The 18,742-nt window shown below is 39.7% G+C and overlaps 2 protein-coding genes and 1 long non-coding RNA gene across 5 annotated transcripts in view; 2 read left to right on the plus strand and 1 right to left on the minus strand.

The window, feature by feature from the left end:
* The window catches only part of DNAJC25 (DnaJ heat shock protein family (Hsp40) member C25), a 19,749-nt gene extending 17,328 nt beyond the window's left edge, over positions 1-2,421 (plus strand). Inside the window, exon 4 of the mRNA XM_077769867.1 lies at positions 1,222-2,421. Within this exon, the coding sequence (XP_077625993.1) occupies positions 1,222-1,344 (123 nt within the window). The 3' untranslated portion in view covers positions 1,345-2,421. The remainder of the gene's footprint in view (positions 1-1,221) is intronic.
* Positions 1-11,568, minus strand: part of LOC144236236 (uncharacterized) — a 16,596-nt gene extending 5,028 nt beyond the window's left edge. The window contains exons 1-2 of one of the 2 annotated variants that reach the window (XR_013336456.1): positions 11,394-11,568; positions 9,343-9,443 (exon numbers count right to left, since the gene is read on the minus strand). This is a non-coding gene — a long non-coding RNA (uncharacterized LOC144236236). Of the gene's footprint in view, positions 1-9,342; positions 9,444-11,389 lie in introns of both variants that reach the window. The other variant, XR_013336454.1, reaches the window with a different exon arrangement.
* A 223-nt stretch (positions 11,569-11,791) lies between these two features.
* On the plus strand, positions 11,792-17,737 carry GNG10 (G protein subunit gamma 10). Of its 2 annotated transcripts, none has more exons than XM_077769868.1 (3): positions 11,792-11,881; positions 15,636-15,767; positions 16,789-17,737. In XM_077769868.1, the coding sequence occupies exons 1-2, from the start codon at positions 11,801-11,803 to the stop codon at positions 15,759-15,761; spliced, it is 207 nt and encodes a 68-aa protein (XP_077625994.1). In that variant the 5' UTR covers positions 11,792-11,800; the 3' UTR covers positions 15,762-15,767; positions 16,789-17,737. The 2 variants fall into 2 exon arrangements, with proteins under 2 accessions (XP_077625994.1, XP_077625995.1); XM_077769869.1 differs by having other exon boundaries at positions 16,792-17,737.
* The last annotated feature ends 1,005 nt before the right edge of the window (positions 17,738-18,742 follow it).

An 18,742-nucleotide genomic window follows, 5' to 3' on the forward strand; every position in this document is an offset into this window, starting at 1 on the left:
AACTCAAGGTTGTTTTTTTTTTTTTTTTTTTTTAGTTTCAAAGACATTCCTTTTTTTTTTTTTTTTAAGTTTATTTATTTGAGAGAGCATATGCTTCACATATGTGAGCAGAGGAGGGGCAGAGAAAGAGGGAGACAGAGGATCAGAAGCAGGCTTTGTGCTGACAGCAGAGAGCCCAATGCAGGGCTCAAACTCACTAACTGTGAGATTGGGACCTGAACTAACTTGGATGCTCAAGCGACTGAACCACTCAGGGACCCCAACATCCTTTTCATAGGTGGTATCCTAAATAGATTTTACTGAACGTAGGGTTCCAGTCTGAATTATATTTAAGTAACTTACTATGAATTGCCAGAATGTTTTGGCAAGTAGATATAGTTAGCCTGCTTGTAAATGACATAAAAATGGAAGGTAATGTACTATTTTGCTCCTAAATTATTTGAAAAGTTTCTAAGTAGGGTAAGCAGCCCAGTTTATAAAACTGTATTTTTAATGGAGTACTATCCTGGGCTGAATTGTTATATGTTAATTATATGAGGTGATCTTAGTTATTACTTCCTAAAATTTGGTAGTAAAATCATTTCTTTCTAAAATTTGATGAAATTGGTTATAAAAACTTGTCCATTTAGCTTCAGCCAACATTCATGAAGATTTTCTTTGTTCTTAACTTGTGTGGTTTATTTAACCCTCTTTGGGAACCTTAGTAAAATATTTTGAAATACCAAAAATTATCTTCGAAGAGAAAAGTAAATATAAGTTCAATTTGGAGACAAGTGTATATAGAAGGTCATTTTGTTCCTTGGTTAACATCAACAAATACTGAAAGTCACAGTCAAATTTTCAGAGTACTATATTAAAGTAATAGTGTGCTTCTTTAATATTGGATATTAATTGTAGAGAGGAAATGTTTACACCCTTTAAACTCAGTATGATTTAAATCAGTATGATTTCAATGAGGAAAAGAATGTATTCTTAGGTTACAGAAATCAGTGACAAAAATTACTAAGTTCTTCCACAATTTTTTTTAAAAATTTAACACTGAATGTTAAGGTGCTTAATTGCTTAGTATTTTTAGATGTATGGTCTTCAGAAGACAAACCAGTACATTCATAGGAAACTTTTACCTGAAGTTATATTTGGAAAATGTAAATATGCTCTAAAAGTAATGACACATGTTTCCCTTTGGATGGTAAAGTCACTGAGTATTATTTATACATACAGGTTTATAAACAAGAACAAGAAGAAGAACTAAAGAAAAAATTGGCAAATGACCCTAGATGGAAGAGATACAGGAGATGGATGAAGAATGAAGGACCTGGACGGTTAACATTTGTGGATGACTGAGGACTGCTGGAATGCTGCTGTGCCAAACCTTAATTATGATATTATTTTTCATAGCTGAATTATTTTAGAATTGTATCAACTGCTCCTCAGCAGTACTTAAAATTCCTCAAATATCTGATTAAACAGAATAATGTAGAAATTTAAACTTTCCTTAAAACTTTATACATAAGACATTTGATTGTTCAGTTTTTATAATCTATTTGTGGATTTTGTTAAATGATCTGACATGAAGATTTATTAGTTGCCATTTAAAATTTGTATGTTTAGTTAAAATATTTGACATGAAAGTTTATTAGATATCATTTAAAATTTTTATGTGTTAAGTGTTTATTCTTTAAAAGTGTTTCCTTATTCTTTGTTCTAGTGCTACATTTTTCTGCTTCCATGACTTCTCATATTTTCACAAAACATAAAAAATTACAACAGCATTTAATTACACTGTGTCTTTAGACACAAACTTCTTCAGCAAAATTATTTCAACTGTCATGTCATCTTCATTACAGTCATTCTAGGATTGAAACATGTTCAAAATATCTCTCTAGGAGAGTCTTCTGCCAGAATGTGTTTATACTATTTTCCCCCTGTCGTACTATTCTTAATAAGATCAGAAACTCTCCAGGAGAGTGAATCTACCTTCATGTCCTTGTAGGATGATCTTGATTACAGTCATTATAGGACTAAAACTATTCTCAAACATTTTTCCAGAAGAGACCTTGTAAAAAGGTCTTTTGTACCACAGTATTGCTTCCCCCACCCCGTTAGTTAAAATAAAAAACAATGGAGCAGAAATAGTGTACTGAAAAGTTGTTCATGTATTATGAAGTCTTTGAGCCATGAAAAATCCAGTGTACATGAGTGTATTGACATGCATTTAAACCAGAAAGAGGAGGTGCATGGCTGTGTGCTGTTCTTTCAAACAATGAAATATATATGTTTTATACATATGGAAGTGAAAGTAATTCACACATAATTTGACTGAAGCAAGTATGATACTGCATCAGAGTATCAATACACAATCATGGTAGTGAAACAATACTCCTGTTAAAGGATGTATCTCATTGCTTCATATTAATAAAATGGCTGCAATATGTCACAAGTTTGTGGGTATGACATTTAATTTTTAATTTATATATGTATTTTTAAGTTTATTTGTTTTTGAGAGAGAGAGCATGAGGAAGAGAGAGGGAGACAGAATCCCAAGCAGACTCCACACTGTCAGTGCAGAGCCCACCATGGGGCTTGAATCCATGAAGTAGGAGATCATGACCTGAGCCGAAATCAATGGACTGAACCACCCAGGTGCCCAGGGTATGACATCTTAAATCAAAGATTAAGATAACTGCTTTTGCATCACATAGTTTTAAAAGATTAGTGTAGATAATAGATATGCAGAGTCTGTTTCTAGCAAAAGTAAACTAGTGCTTTCAGGAGATCAGCCCAAATGTGACATATACAAAGAGGCAAGGAGGGAAGAGTTTTATCCTTGTCAGTCATTTAACCTATGACTGAGGGCCTCAGTTGCCTCATTAAATGGAAAATTGGGGGAGGAGCTTAACTAGTTACCAGTAAGATCCTTTGGCAGTTCTGTTTAGATAAAAGTGTTTTGTACATGTATTTTTCTTTAGGAGGGTGGAGAAATTACAGAGCTATGTTTCAAACCTCAAAAATGCCCAACCATAGATAAATGTTGTTCAGAGGCGCTGTGGTTATCTGCAGTCAGCAACCTCCTGTCTTAGAATTCATTATATTCAGCACACAATAGTGTTTATCATCTAAGAGCTGAAATATGAGCCATAGGTTATAGGGACCAAAAAGAAATATAGGTACTTGCCCTTCTGTTAAAATTTCAAAGAAACATGGTATTCTAGGTACTTTTTACTTAGTAGTAAGGAATAATAAAAGGACTGGCTGGAACTGTTAACATTCATAAAGGTTGGCTCATACAAACTATGTTGGACATTATTTTGGTTAAGAAAATTTTTTTTAATGCCTATTTGTTTTTGAGAGAGAGAGAGAGGGACAGGGCATGAGGAGGGGAAGGGCAGAGAGGGAGACAAAATCTAAAGCAGGCTCCAGGCTCTGAGCGTCAGAACAGAACCTGATGCAGGGCTCAAGCTCATGAGCCGTGAGAACCTGAGCCAAAGGGATGCTTAACTGTCTGAGCCACCCAGGCACTCCTGGATATTATTTTATATATCTACTAGATTGTTGTATTTTCCCTGGCTTTCTAGAAAACTATTTCTGGAATTGCCCTCCCCATCAGCCTGCTCACGTGATAAAAGTTTGGTCACTCTTTTGTAATCAGGATCATGGCATGGGTCAAGATACATGGACTCTCCTTAACAGAAAGACTGTGATTTTTCTCTTTCCTTCCCTCAACAAAAGAACTATGCTTCAAAATCCTAGAGTGAAGAAAGAACCATTAGTTGTTACAAGTTATTCAAGTACTCTGGATATTACTCTCTCCATACTCTGTCCACCCCTCACCAAAAACCCCACAAAAGCTTCTCAATTTTAGAACCATCTGGAGAAGAATTCTGGGTAGAAGATCCCACAACCTCAGTAGTTAGAAAATTGTCCTTGTGCTTCATTTTAAGGCTCTAACCATTTCTTTTTGATGGATGTTTACGGGTTTATAGTGTATAGCAATATTCATTGCTATTATCACTTCATATAATTTTGAGGTCTGTGCTAAAATTATTCTTAGGATTATATTCATGTCAAATATCAACATAACAGATTCCACTACTAACCCTTTCCTCAGTGGTCTTATTTCTTTATGAATTGTCCCAAGTTCTACCAATCACAAGTTGCTGTTTCAAATCACATCTATTAGGTAGGTGCCATGTATATTATCTTAAAAACTACAATTGGCAGTGTCACATGAAAAAATAGTTGAGAGAATGAACAAGCATTTTAGTATTATTGAATTTATGTTTAGAAAATCATAGTTCATTTCTTTTGAGATTCTCCACGCCCTCCCTCCCCCCCCTCTTTGGACAGTGCAGTAAACATTTTAACACCCAAACCTTGGAGATATTTTGCTTGAGTGGAAGGAAGCCATTGCTAAGCTAAGCTAACATTCAGCTAGGATTATGAACTAGTCTACTGGCCCCTAACTGAAAGTTTTGTGTAAAGTAAAGAGAAATGGCTTTTATTAGACATTATTAAAATAGATCTAGCTACTTTAAGACATCAGACATGATTTTTGTTGACTTGTAATTGTACATGAGGGAGATAAATATCAGTACTGTCACAAACTAGTGTATGAAGTGTATTTTATTTCCAAAATGTGATACTCTTCACATTTAAATATGGGCTGAGGCCAAATCTAGAACCTAATAATTACATAAAATTTGCTAAACAAATTATTTAACCTTTCTGGTTTCCTCATCTGTGAAATGAGGGGATCTTTTTAGGATTTAAAATTCAATAAGCATACAAATTCATATAGGTTGAGGGTCTGATATAATTAGATTGCCTGCAATTGAGACATGTTACGGGTATTTAAAAAAAGCTACATAATTAGTTTTAAACTTTAATCAGATTCCTAGTACTTAAAGGATTCAAAGTATCTTTGACAATTATGTATGAAATGGATCACATGGTCTTAAGTCAGCGACATGCGGTTTCTTATAGACTCCCCTTGGATGTCTTGAGGGAATGGAGAAACTTCCTCCCATTTGGCAGTTCTCCTGTTATAACCTCAGGAAGAGTGAGCCTGATGCAGTGGTAGGGCTCAAGCTTTGTAGTTGGATAGACCAAGGTTTGGCTTCTGGCTCTGCAACTGACTAGTAGCTTGACTTTGGGCAGGGTAACCTCTGAACCCTAATTTCTCATTTTTAATAGAGTTACTAACTACGTCACAGGACTCTTAAGAATTAAACAAGATAGGGGCAAAGTGCTGGCATATATTAAGTGTTCAATAAATGAGTTTTTCTTGCTTTTAGAGGAAACAGGGAAGTCATTTTCATTTGTTAAAATCTATGTTAATAGGAGAATGTTTAGTGATGACTACAAACCCCTTGTTTCTTTATTCCTTTAATGGGTATTTGAATCCCTTACCTTGGGCAAGGTACTGTGCTAAAGTGAAAAAGTGGTGCTCCAAGGGGTTGGAACTGTAGATTTTAGAGGCAGCTGCCTGTCCTTTGTTGCCTTTGGAATAGAAGGTGAATTGGCTGAGGTGACAACTCAAGAAAAACCAAACTTTCAGAGATAACAAACAATGATCAGCTACTTTCTGGTTTAAGGCCTACATTTACTACAGGACTCTATCAGTGAGATAAAGAGGCATGCTCGTAGTGGCTGTTCAAAAGGACAAGTACCCCTAAGTTCCACTTCCAAAGTCTCAAAAATGCCTGTGAAAATCTCTTGGAAGTAGCTGAAATCTATAAACCTGCTGCTGAGCCTTTAGCTCCTAATTCATGATTCTAAGTTCTAAAAATAATGCAATGGCTATAAGGAGGTGAAATGACTTTTATGGTACATTACACTGTGCCACATGAAATATAGTTGTTGGTGTGTTTTCCTGTTTCTTTTAAATTATTTTAGAAAACTGAAGGCATATAGTATTGTAATTTTGCCATAACATTGGCAGAAAGACATACCTTCCCATTATATCATTATTTTTATGAAGAAGAGTTATTTGAAGCCCCTTTTCTGGAAAAATAACCCACTGTTAGTAAAAAAGTGACAAAACACATGTCAGAAGGTAAAGAATTGTGTAGATCATAAAAGGGAAACAAAACACTTGTCTCTACAAGGACACTGACTTTTTTTTTTTAATGTTTACTTATTTATTTTGAGAGAGAGAGTGCAAGCAGGGGAGGGACAGAGAGAGAGGGTGAGACAGAATCCCAAGCAGGCTCCGCACTATCAGTGCAGAGCCCAACTCAGGGGCCTAGCTCACAAACGGTGAGATCATGACCTGAGCCTAAATCAAGAGTTGGACACTTAACCAACCCAGGACACTGACACTTCTAAAAAGTACTGAGATTCTTAGAAACAGTGGAAAATTTTAAGTTCTTATGTTATCTCAAGTTTTTATTTAAATTCTAGTTAGTTATCATATATGGTAAAATTGGTTTCAGGTGTAGAGTTTAGGGATTCATCACTTACATAGACTACCCAGTGCTCATCACAACAGGTTTCCTTAATCCTCATCACCCATTTAGCCTGTCCCCCAACCACTTCCCTCCATCAACCCTCAGTTTGTTCTCCATAATTAACAGTCTCTTATGGTCTGCTTCCCTTTCTTTTTATTTCCTACCCTTCCCCTATGTTCATCTTTTGTTCTTAAATTCTGCCTGAATGCAATCATATGGTATTTGTCTTTCATGACTTATTGTGCTTAGCATCATACATTCTAGTTCCATCCACAGCATTGCAAATGGCAAGATTTCATTCTTTTTGATGGCTAATATCCCATGGTGTGTGTGTGTGTGTGTGTGTGTGTGTGTGTGTGTGTGTATACACATGCCACATCTTTTTTATCCTTTCATCAGTCAATGGACATCTGGGTTCTTTCCATAATTTAGCTATTGTTGATAATGCTGCTATAAACATTGGGGTGCATGTGCCCCTCTGAATCACTATTTTTGTTTCTTTTGGGTAAATACCTAGTAGTGCAACTGCTGGGTTGTAAGGTAAGTTTATTTTTAAATTTTTGAGGAACCTCCATACTGTCTTCCAGAGTGGCTACACTAGTTTGCATTCTCACCAACAGTCTAAGAGGGTTCCCCCCTCTCCACATCCTTGCCAACATCTGTTGTTTCCTGTGTTATTTTTAGCCATTCTGACAGATATGAGGTGGTATCTCATTGTGGTTTTGGCCTGTATTATAAGTTCTTATTTTAGCCAAGAAAAAAATGTGTAACAAATTCTTTAAAATAATATATTGGTGGAGTGCCTGGGTGGCTCAGTTGGTTAGATGTCCAACTTTGGCTCACTCAGGTCATGATCTCACAGTTTGTGAGTTCAAGCCCCATGCTGGGNTTGTCCCTAGGCCTCAGCTCCTTTCAGAGCTCTAGAAAGAACTACATCTGTGGTAACAGATTCGACTCCCCCAGATAAGCGGTGACTTCACTTGAAAGCTAAAATGAAAGTTCTTTTCCCTCCTCCCATTTTGTGAGATACTAGGTAAGTCATTTTCCTTAGTGCATCTTAGAGTCCTCATCTCTAAAACTGGGATGGGGCGCCTGAGTGGTTCAGTCAGTTAAGCCTCTGACTTCATCTCAGGTCATGATTCGATCCCTACATTGGGCTCTCAGCTGTCAGCGAGAAACCCACTTCTAATCCTCTGCCTCCCTCTCTCTGCCCCTACCCTGCTCATGCTTGTGCACTCATCTCTCTCACCCTCTCTCTCTCTCCCTCAAAAATAAACATTAAAAAAATAAATTTAATTGGGATGAACTACATTATCTGAATCTCTTCAACTCTGAAGTTCCTGATACAAAAATAATGGATGAGAAGTCATTTTGGTAAAGTATAAAGCCAAACACAGATGGTCTGCCCTCCCCAATTACAACTGGCACCACGCTTGCTTGTCCATGGATCACTGTGGGAGGTTGTATGCTAAAACCTTGGTGTTTCTTTCCACACCCGACCACTCCTCTCCAAGAGTAGCGCAATCAGTCACACCGAGGTGGGCAGAGATGGTGGGTGTATACAGCATCAAGGAAGGAGATGGGACACACCTATCTATGGCTGATACACAAGTATTATATTATGTGTCCCCTCAGTGTGGGCAGCCTCGAAGCTGCCTTTTTTAGTTAGAGATAATCTCACTGCTTCAGCGCTCATTGTGAGATGTCTCCCACATCAACATCTTGCCACTTAACATTTCCAACATCCCAGAGGCATGTAGCTAAAGACTTGGTTTTTCCTAAACCAAACTCACTCTGTTCTTTACTCCTCCCTTCAAACGTAGGCCTGTTTCCTGACATCTGTTACAGGCATCAGTTCTAGTCCACTCTGCTTCAGAACGCTTTCTCCCCTTTCCTTTGCACTTTATAACCACCATGCAGTACTCCTCATTTAGTCTTTTGAATTTGTTCTCCATCCTTCCCTCATAGTCCTATCTAAGGCCTCACCCCAACCACTCTCTCCACCAAAAAGACAAAACAAAACACCATTACTGAAGTCATTTTGTTTCCTCAGCTTCAGTTCATTTCATATCCTCATCCTGATTAACACTCCTAAAATGTGTTAATACCATGTGGCTACCCCATTGTTTGCCACAAACTTTTGTTTCTTTTGAGGTTTTCTGTGACTTCAAATCTTTTTTTTTTTTTTAATGTTTTATTTATTTCTAGAGAGAGAGAGACAGCGTGAGCAGGGGAGGGTCAGAGAGAGAGGGAGTCACAGACTGAAACAGGCTCCAGGCTCTGAGCTGGCAGTCAGCACAGAGCCCGACGCGGGGCTCGAACCCACGAACCGCGAGATCATGACCTAAGCGAAAGCCGGACGCTTAACCGACTAAGCCACCCAGGCGCCCCTGTGACTTCAAATCTTAACAGCTTTGTATCTTCTATTACTGCCTAGAGCCTTCATTCATTCATTCATTCATTCATTCCATGTGTACATGGCCTGCTCTCCCATTGTTGAAATGCTTTCCCCATCCTCTGTGCCCTGTGCAGGACACACATTTTCAAAGTTTAGGTCCTGCCATTTATGAAGAGCTTTCTCTAACCCTTCCAGTCTGTATCTTTGCTCTGAGTTCCTTGCTACATCTTTTTGACACATAACCATTCTATTCTGTATTACTCACCAATCTAGTAATGTTTCTAACATGTAGTTTCATATTGTGACTAGAGTGTGTTTTAAGTTCTTTGAGGTGAGGGAACTTGTCACTAGAGAGGGCTTTAAAATTTGCAAATCTGCTCTTGTCATAAGAAAAACTTTAATACCCTAAAGACTAAACACATAGTTCCTATACACACACACACAAAATGTTCAGTCTCAACACTTAAGGTATTTAAAAGATTTGAGATGACATACCAATCTATTAGGTTGGTAAAGATAAAGAACCACAATGTCGAATTATGATGATGCAGAGAAATAAGCAGTCTTCTGGTGGGAATAGCAATTACTACCACTTTCTGGAGGATAAAGGAGGGAAAAGTTTAAGAAACTTTATATTTGTAAGCCATCAATTTCACTTTTAGGAATGTATAAAAAAAAAAGACATGCACAAAGCTGTATGTTTAAGGCGGTCATCATAGTGTTAACACGGCAGTAGGTAAATTATGATCCAGTTGTACAATGGAATACCATGCAGTCATTAAAAGTAATAGATGTAGGGTACATCTTTTCTGACTGCCACTGGCCCCCTTCTGGGATCAGCATCCTGGTTTTCCTTTGGGGAATCACTCTTCCCTACCCTTCTCAGTCCATGTAGTCTGCGTGTCTTAGGTTAGGTTCCTCAGAGAAGCAGACTCTAAGATGGATATTTTCACGCAGAAAGTTTATTGGGGAGTGTCAAGATCAACACCTGTGGGAGAATCTAGGGAATGGGGATTGGGCAGAGGGAGGAATTGAACTGTGAAGTAGTTGCCATAAAGGCCTCAGATGATCCCAGCAAGGAGCTGTGGATCATCTTTCAGTGTTGTTTCAACTTGAGGCAAGGGGTTTGGGGTTCAGTTCCTGTACATCCCACATCAATGTGGATGAGAGGTGACACTGGGAGGGACGGTTCTCAGCTAAGGGCAGTTCCCAGAGAAGGCATCAGCTGCGACTACTCCCAGCAGCTGGAGGAATGAGTGACTCAGTCCTAAATGGGGAAATTGGGTGGTACATCTCTCATCTTCCTCCTGGCCAGGCACAGCTAATCTGAGCATTCCGACTCTACACAATGTTTGTTTTTGAATAATGATTGGTTCCGGGGTGGGCACATGACTGCATAAGGTTGGTGAGATCCAGTATGGGGGTTTTTGTTGGAACAACGAGAAAAGAGATGCTCTTGCTCCTGAGTCTGCCAGGCTGGGACAATAAAAACATGGAACTTTTCTTCACAGCACCTCTTAGAGAGTCTATTTACCATTGAAGAAAATGAGGCCAACACTCAGAAAAAACAGAGCCAAGAGAGCCCCAAAGCTACTATTTGGGCAATTAAATCCACTACGTTAAAGTGCCTGGGCTTTTCAGGTACGCAAGCCAAAATATTGTGTTTTTGCATTACTCAATTTACGTGAGTTCTGACAAATACAGTTGACCCTTGAACAATGGTATCAAAGAGTGGGTAGGTAGGGGCACTGACCCCATGCAGTCAAAACTCCACATATAGCTTCTGACTCCCCCCAGAGTAACTATTAATAGCCTACTGTTGACTGGAAACCTTATCAATAACAAAGTTGATTAACACATATTTTGTTTGCTGTATGTAATATATACTGCATTCTTCCAATAAAGCAAAAACTAAAACATTAAGGAAACTGTAAGGAAGAGAAAATGTTTTTCAGTACTGCACTGAAAAAAAATTCACAAATAAGTGCAATGGCACAGTTCAAACCTATGCTGGGGCGCCTGGGTGGCTCAGTCCGTTAAGCTGCCATTGGCTCAGGTCATGATCTCACCGTTTATGAGTTCAAGCCCCACAAAGGCTCTGTGCTGGCAGCTCAGAGCCCGGAGCCTGCTTCGGATTCTGGGTCTCCCTCTCTCTCTGCCCTTCCCTTGCTCACGCTCTCTCTCTCTCTCAAAAATAACCAAACATTAAAAAAAAAAAAAAAACAAAAAAACAAAAACAACCTGTGTGGCTCACGGACCTACTACTGTACTATGCTGTACAATAATAGGCAGCATTCATGATACATTAAATGAAAAATTAACACAAAACATGTATATTTTACACACAGGAATGATCCCAGTTTTGTAAAACAAACCCATGTACACAATAATAATTTTAAAAAAGGATGCAGTACAACAGAAACAATGGTTATAAGTAAATGGTGAGATGGGACGGGGTGGGGGTGGGGCTGAATTTCCTTTTCTTCTTACGTTCCGCCAAGATGCCAGGGCCAGGGATTTTTGCCCTGCTGACCTTACTTACCTACCCAGTCAAGAGGCGGGATCCTCGTGAAACGGTACAGGTGACTTACAGACGGTCACCGTTTCATGGGGCTCCTACCAACCGTCCTTGGTGTCTCCCAGGTAGTATCTGAGCGTGGCGCGGGAGCCTTCACGAGCTTACTTCAACTCCTCTGCCACCTTGGCTGCAGCCACCGGAGTCACGGCTAGGGTTTCTCAGGGGCGCGTCTCCTCCCCCCGCCCCCCCAACCCCCTCAGGTCGCGCCCGCTCTTCCGGAAGCCCCGCAGCGCTGAGGCGACGGGCGCCCCGCGTGGGCCCACAGGGCGCCTCCGCGTCTAGGCGCAGGAGCCAGTCCTCAGCGTGTTTAGAGAGCAGAGAGAGTTAAGTGTCAGGTGACTCGGGACCCCCCCTCCCCCNCCCAGCGCCGCCGCCATGTCTTCCGGGGCCAGCGTGAACGCCCTGCAGCGCCTGGTGGAGCAGCTGAAGCTGGAGGCCGGCGTGGAAAGGATCAAGGTGAGGCGGGCGGCGGCGCCCTTTCGTCANGGACGAGAGCCAGAGCGTGGACGAAGACGGGGTTCAGGTTTCCGGCGTGGTGACGGGGTGTAGGGCCGGGTCCTGCACCGCGGCAGAGAGGAAGGAGAGCGGGATCGGGAAATGAGTTCAGTGTTGGACTTGTGGACTTTGCGGAGATAAGTCCAGGTGTTTGAAGCTCAGAGCACAAGAAACTGAAAGAGGGAATTGGAATGTATGGGGGTGAAAAAAGTGTTATTAACGAAGAAACCAGCGTGTGGAACCCAGGACCAGCCAAAAGGTGACTGAGAGGAGAGAACCAAGAGGAAGCAAGGAAGGAGGGGTTTTCAAAAATTGAGAACTTAGTCACGATGTCCAGTGTTTAGTCAGTTGATTGGAAAGCATCTGTGGTATAATTGTATTGAGCGACTAGAGTATGTATGTTCGTATGAATGAACATGTATTCTGCATACGTTCTTATTAGAATGTATGTTCGTATGTATGAATAAACCCTGCTGTGATATTCCAGGTGCCTACGTAGTACCTTTTCTCTGTATTTGGCACTATTTTAGGTGCTGAGAATATGTTGATAATTGTGGCAAAGATCATCAATGAACACATTAACCAATAAGTAAAATAATTTCAGGCCGTAAGTGAAGATTATAAAACAAAGTAAAGAGAGTTATGGAACACAGAAGAGGATTTCGTAACATAGGTAGTAGAATCTAGATTGTAATAGGCTAGACAGGCTTTTTTAGAAAAAGAAATCTGGTTTTAAAGAGGAAACAACTTTTATTTTTTTAATTTAGGAAATGAAAAGCCTTATTTCGAGGTTGAGGGAAAGGAACAAACGATTTTTAGGTTGAGGAGGAACAAATGGAGGAGAATTGGAGGTAGAGGAGACACTCTGTGGGGGTTATGGGATTGGAGGCGCACCTTCTGAGACAGGAAGAGAGGAATATGGACTTAAGGACTTGGAGGAGCACAATTTTCTCTGTGAAGTTTACTTCCGGGACAGATGGGAGGGAGCTAATGGAATCACAAGAGTGGTGGTGGGGGAAGTGCTGTTGGGAATAGGAGAGGATCCCCAACTAGGCACATCCCTAGACATGTTGTGACTCTAAAGACCCAGCTACTTTGAGATTGGAGACTGATTGTCCTACTTGGAGATTCTGAGTGCCCAAGGTGAATGGTAGTTGATCCAAGTAGTGGGCGAAGGTATGCTGGAAAGATGGAAGTCAGGTGGAGGGCAAGGAGTTTGAGGAGTTGGCCAGAAAGAGGCTGAACATAGGTTGGTTAGAGAAGGAACGGAGTCAGCCTGCTGGTGATGGGAAGGGCAAAAGGGGAGGAGGTGTTCTCCCTGAGGTCAAAGACTGCCTGGACTCAAATTCAGCTCCATCACTACCCATAGGGTCTTGGGCAATGTAACGTAATTTCCCACTTACTGTTTTCGCATCTGTGAAATGTATTTTGTAATACTACCTGATTCAGTGAGTTGATGAGACAATTAAATGAACTAAATGCACATAAAACCCTTAGAACAGTAAGAAGAAAGGAAGTGGCATTCTGGATGGATAGGAGAGATTGTGATCAGAAGGTAGGATGTTGAAGTGTGAAGTTTCAGATGTGGAGCAGTTATGGGTTTGGCTGTAACTATTGGCATTGGGGAGAAGGTTGTTTGAGGAAAGGAGGTCAGGGAACTGAAACTAGGATTGTCGAAAAATGTTCAAGATGATGTTGGCCCCTGAGATGGAAAGGAGACCTGCAAGCCAGATGCCTGCCTACCCTGTGGACTAGCCAGGGAAGATATTTTCTACATTTAAAAAATAATTATGGGTGATGAAACAGACCCAGAAAACTCAAGTCAATTGTTCTAGGTCACACAAATAAGCTTATTTGTGGAGTATTCTCATGGTAATATGGTTTCAGGTGTTTGGTGGATTTCTCTCAGGCAGCACCTTAGGGAGTCACAACATTCCAGGGTCTAGTTTGCCTCATTTCAGGGCTCAGTGATAAATGGATGCTCTCAGCACACCCAGAGAGGTCTTCTCTTGAGCAGACTTGCTAACTGGTAGGTAAACCAGGACATCAATTTTCTAGCATATAAGGGGGGGCATCCCTTCCCAATGATTGGAATGCTCCATATTCTTCCAAGGGCCACTTCTCTGTTTTGGAGAAGTCTCTCAGAAGTTGCTGTTAGCATGCACTCAAAGGAAGGAAGGTCATATACTTTGGGTGTTTCACCTCCAACAGCAGTGACAGCTTCTAAGTGTTTGGGCTTGTATCCTACCCCCTCCAGAGTCTCTTTTCCATAAAAGTGCTAGAAAATGGTGACCACTTTTATTCTTCTCTTATTTTCTCTGTATATCTCTTCAACTTTTTGATTATGTTCTGTAGGCTGGAGTCCAGTTAGTCCCATTTCTCCAGGGGTCCTGGAAGGTGGTCTCCTCTTACCCATCATGTGTGGAGTTCATCTGTTCCATCTGATGTAAAGATAGTAAGCATGAGCATAATTGGTTCTAAATTCCTTTTGAATAAATAACTTATTTATAACCATTAATTTCAATTATAATTAACATGAAAATGTCAGAACTTCTTTTGAGGGAAAAGTAAGCTGCCTAATAAACTTCTTTAAAACTTAGTGATTTAAAGCAACATTTATTAACTCACAATTCTTAGGTCTACAGTTTGAACTGGGTTCGGCTGCTCTTTGCTGGGCTCTTCCATGCATCTGCAATCAAATGGAGGGTTGGTTGGTAGCTGGATAATCCAGGATGGCTTCACTTACATGTCTGGAAGTTGGTAGGCAGGTGGTGGGGCCTGCTCACTGATTCTTCTCCACATGATCTCCAGTAGGCTAGCCTGGGCTCATTAGATGTGGTCTTAGAGTTCAAACCGCAGCAGGAGTAATTGCAAAGTCTCCTGAGGCCTACACTTGGAACTTGCCCATTATTTCTGCCACATTTTCCTGGTCAAAGCAAGTCACAGGGCAGCCCAGATTCAAGAGTTGGGTACGGACTCTTGGTGAGAGGAACTGCAAAATATTGTGACTGTTTTTGCAATCTACCACAAGGTATTGCTGACTGTGTGTCAGCACTATTCTAAGTGTTTTACATGCATTTAGATTGTTTAATTTTCTCAACTCCCTGAGTCAGGTACTATTACAAAATACATTTCACAGATGAGAAAACAAAAACTGAGAAATTAAGTTAACTTGCCCAAGATCTTACAGGTAGTGATGGAGCTGAATTTGAGTCCAGGCGGTCTGGTTCCAGAGGCTGTGCTCATAACCAGTAAGCTGTCTTGCTTCAAAAGCATGGTGGAGAAAACTTGTCACTTGTTCTGGGCAGACTGGATAAGGTTCCAGCCTTGTAAATATTAAAACAGTTGGCTCACATGGCAAACCTGAATATATCAATGCATGCTTTTTTATAAGTGAAAATTTGTAAAGGATGCACTAGAATGAGCTATTTCTTTACCAGTTCAGTCTCATAATTAGGATTCTAAATGGATCAAAGATACAGCTTTAACTTTATTGAAAAAGCAACTGAATAAAAAATATCCTAAATTATAGAAATTGTCGTATTTCCCTTTCGAGTATGAGAACTTTCATCAAAAAAGAGACTTCTGGAGATCACAAGATGTGTGACCTTTATCAAGTTGTAGGATCATTTTTCAGAGTATCAAAGGGCTGCTGGATGGCTCTGGCTGTGAGCAGCATGTCAAGCTGTTGTCCCTTTGTTTCCCTTTGTTTCAGGTCTCGCAGGCCGCTGCAGAGCTTCAACAGTACTGCATGCAGAACGCCTGCAAGGACGCCCTGCTGGTAGGTGTTCCAGCTGGAAGCAACCCCTTCCGGGAGCCCAGATCCTGTGCTCTATTCTAAAGGGCGGTGAGTAACGGTACACCACCTAGCTGTCTGGGGCTCTGGCATCCCAGGGTTCCCCAAGGGATTGGGCAACAGAGTTGTGAAAATCTGTTGTTGGGGGAATTAAAATAGCAATAGCAAAGTGCACAACTTTCCCTGAAGGTGACTCTAGTTGCCTGCCTGTGGAATACATCTCATTAAGAGAGTCTCAATCCTCTTTGGCACCAACTCCTGAGATGTTAATATCCTTATGTACTTGAGCTCTTTAACCGAGTTGGCTGATAGTAATTTCACGACCTTAGTCCCACCATCTCTGTCCTGAAACCATCCCACAGTTGTGATTTGCTGCTCGGTGCCATTAGTGACTTGCTGCGCTGGGGAACTAAGGACTCCCCAGAGGAGTCTTGTTCATACCACCAGCTGTGATTTCTTTCCTGGAGACTTTCAGAATGGATCTGCTTTAATGGAAGAAATTTAGCTATTAGGGAAACGTGTGGGTAGAGTTAAAAGAACTTTAAAAATGGATTACTGAAATGAAAGCACCTCTGTGGTGGCATATTAGAAATTTCATAGGTCCTAATGTGTTGTATGGGGTTTCATTCACATTTTCACTTGTTTTTTTCCTTTTTTTGGAAGAGGTCAGAGTATAGATTACTGGAGTCTTTTGGGGCCAATGTATTTCAAATTATGTGTTCTGAGGGGTTTTCATACAGTGAGTAATCATCTTAGGTCTTTTTTCATATATTTGCAAAAAGGAATTACTCATATTAACAAGAAGGAAGTAATCATACCCTCAGATACTATTGTACTTCTTAATGGAAAATGTTCACATTTATGGTATTAAAATAATAGTCTAATGCTGGCATAGCATTTTCCTTTTTACAAAGCACTTTAATGGGTGTTACTCATTCAGTGGTCTGAGTTGGATGTTTTTTATATTGTTACTTTATACTTTGAGAACACTAAAGTGACCTGAAATGACGACTGGTTAATTTTATGTATAAATCTTACTATAAAGTGAAAACCTGCCTAATTCTCTTTCCAGTAGGGAAGAAGTTTACTGAGGAATGCTTTTAAGCACAAGTGATGAATAACTGCATCCAAGTCTCAAGAGAACACTTTTCTCCAGCCAAATGACTTTTAGACATTTCATACCTTTCCTGTGGCCTGGTTCTCTAGCCAAAATTCCATAGAAATTGATGAGTTTCTACTCAGATAAGGAAACTGGGTGAAGGAGTAGATTTTAAATAATAATGGCCTGATTCTTTTGGTAAAGTTCTTTTATATTTAAGACAAACAAAAATGTTACCACCAAGTACACCTCTTTCATAAGCGAATTACTGGTGTTTCTATACCTAGAATATTATGTTTGTTTTATTTACTGGATGTTTACATTTTGGGAAGGAAAACATTTTTGTTTGTTAAAAAATTGAATATTTGTAATTTGTTGTTCCTAAGATTTTTTTATACCATAACAAAACTTGTTCTTTTCTTGTGAAGTTACAATTTCTAAATGAAGACAAGTGTAAAACTGGGGGAAGAATAGGCTTTATCAATCAAATGATGTCTTGGTTTTTCTAAATGAGAAGATTGTTTTATTTGTAACACTAAACATGGGAGCTGTTTCTTAGCAAACTTATTTGGAAAGATTCATGTTGTGTATTAGATTGCCCCATCCTGTGTATGAAGCAGATTTGGTCATTGTCTTCTTAAGTTCCTCTATTTTATAGTTGTGGCTGTACTTAAAAAATCTAAAACAAAACAAATTAGGTCTTAAAAAAATGTTTAAATGTTATCTTCAGAACATTGCAAATGATTAAAAACAAAATAATGTGAAAATACTACAGCCTAAATGAATTCTTAATGTCACAAGTAGGTTATACTTTGATGATGTGCCTTTGATTGAATTTGGTACACTTTTAAAAGGATACTTGATTTGTGTTTGTAATTATCTTTGATGAGCTTGGAAATAAAAATTTCTGCTTAATTCATCATTTTCTATGGCAGCAACATTTTGTGTCTGATTTTGTTTTAAAGCGTCATGGATTTTTGTTTCCTTGTGAAATTGAGTGCTGGAAGTAGAAAGTGAAATTTTTATTTATAAGTCCTTGTAGAACTTTGTTTTTTAAAAAAAGATGTGTATAACTTACAGAAAATCTCAATTTCTGGCAACATTTGCACTTAGATTTAAAAAAAAAATTTTTTTTTGAGAGAGTGCAAGCAGGGGAGAGGGAGAGGGAAAGAGAATCTCCAGCAGGCTTCATGCTCAACCTGTAGTATGGAGCCTGACTTGGGGCTCGATCTCAGGACATAGACCATGACCTCACCTGAAATCAAGAGTCAGATGCTTAACCAACTGAGCCACCCAGGCACCACCCAAGTACCCCTGCACTTTGAAATAGTTATGTATAAATCCATAAATAAATGAAAATATCTTTCAGCATAATTAGTGTTACTATAGAAAAAATAAAAGCCATCATATGAAAACTCCCTTAACTGGTGGCCACTAAACTTCCAAATCTAAGTGATCTGAGTCTCTTCTATTTGATGAAAATTCAGGTATCCCTCTACTAACCCTGCTATTTATTCTCTGGATCTGTTTCACTTTCTCTGAAATTACACTGTCAATTATCCTTTCTCCTTTATCTTCAACTCCTCTATTGGATCCTTTTTGTTAAGATTTAAACATGTTCCTTTCTTTGTCTTAACAACAATAGCATTTTAAAAATCTCCATTAAAAAACAAGTTTTAAGTTATACAAGATAAATAGATCCTAGAGACTACTGTACAGCACAGTGCTCATAGTTAACAATATTGCATTATAGGGGCACCTGGGTGGCTCAGTCATTTAATCGTCCCACTTCTGCTCCGGTCATGATCTCATAGTTGGTGGATTCCAGCCCCGTGTCAGGATCTGTGCTGATACCTCAGAGCCTGGAGCCTGCTTTGGATTCTGTGTCTCCTTCTCTCTGTGCCCCTTCCTTGTTGTGCTCTGTGTC

The sequence above is a fragment of the Crocuta crocuta genome, unplaced genomic scaffold (assembly GCF_008692635.1).
Source record: "Crocuta crocuta isolate KB4526 unplaced genomic scaffold, BGI_CrCroc_1.0 scaffold95, whole genome shotgun sequence".
Taxonomy (NCBI): domain Eukaryota; kingdom Metazoa; phylum Chordata; class Mammalia; order Carnivora; family Hyaenidae; genus Crocuta; species Crocuta crocuta.

Coding starts and splice junctions, on each gene's coding strand:
- GNG10 (XM_077769868.1), top strand. CDS start 11,801: ATGTCTTCCGGGGCCAGCGTGAACGCCCTGCAGCGCCTGGTGGAGCAG. Junction 11,882..15,635: donor CCGGCGTGGAAAGGATCAAG/GTGAGGCGGGCG, acceptor CCTTTGTTTCAG/GTCTCGCAGGCCGCTGCAGA.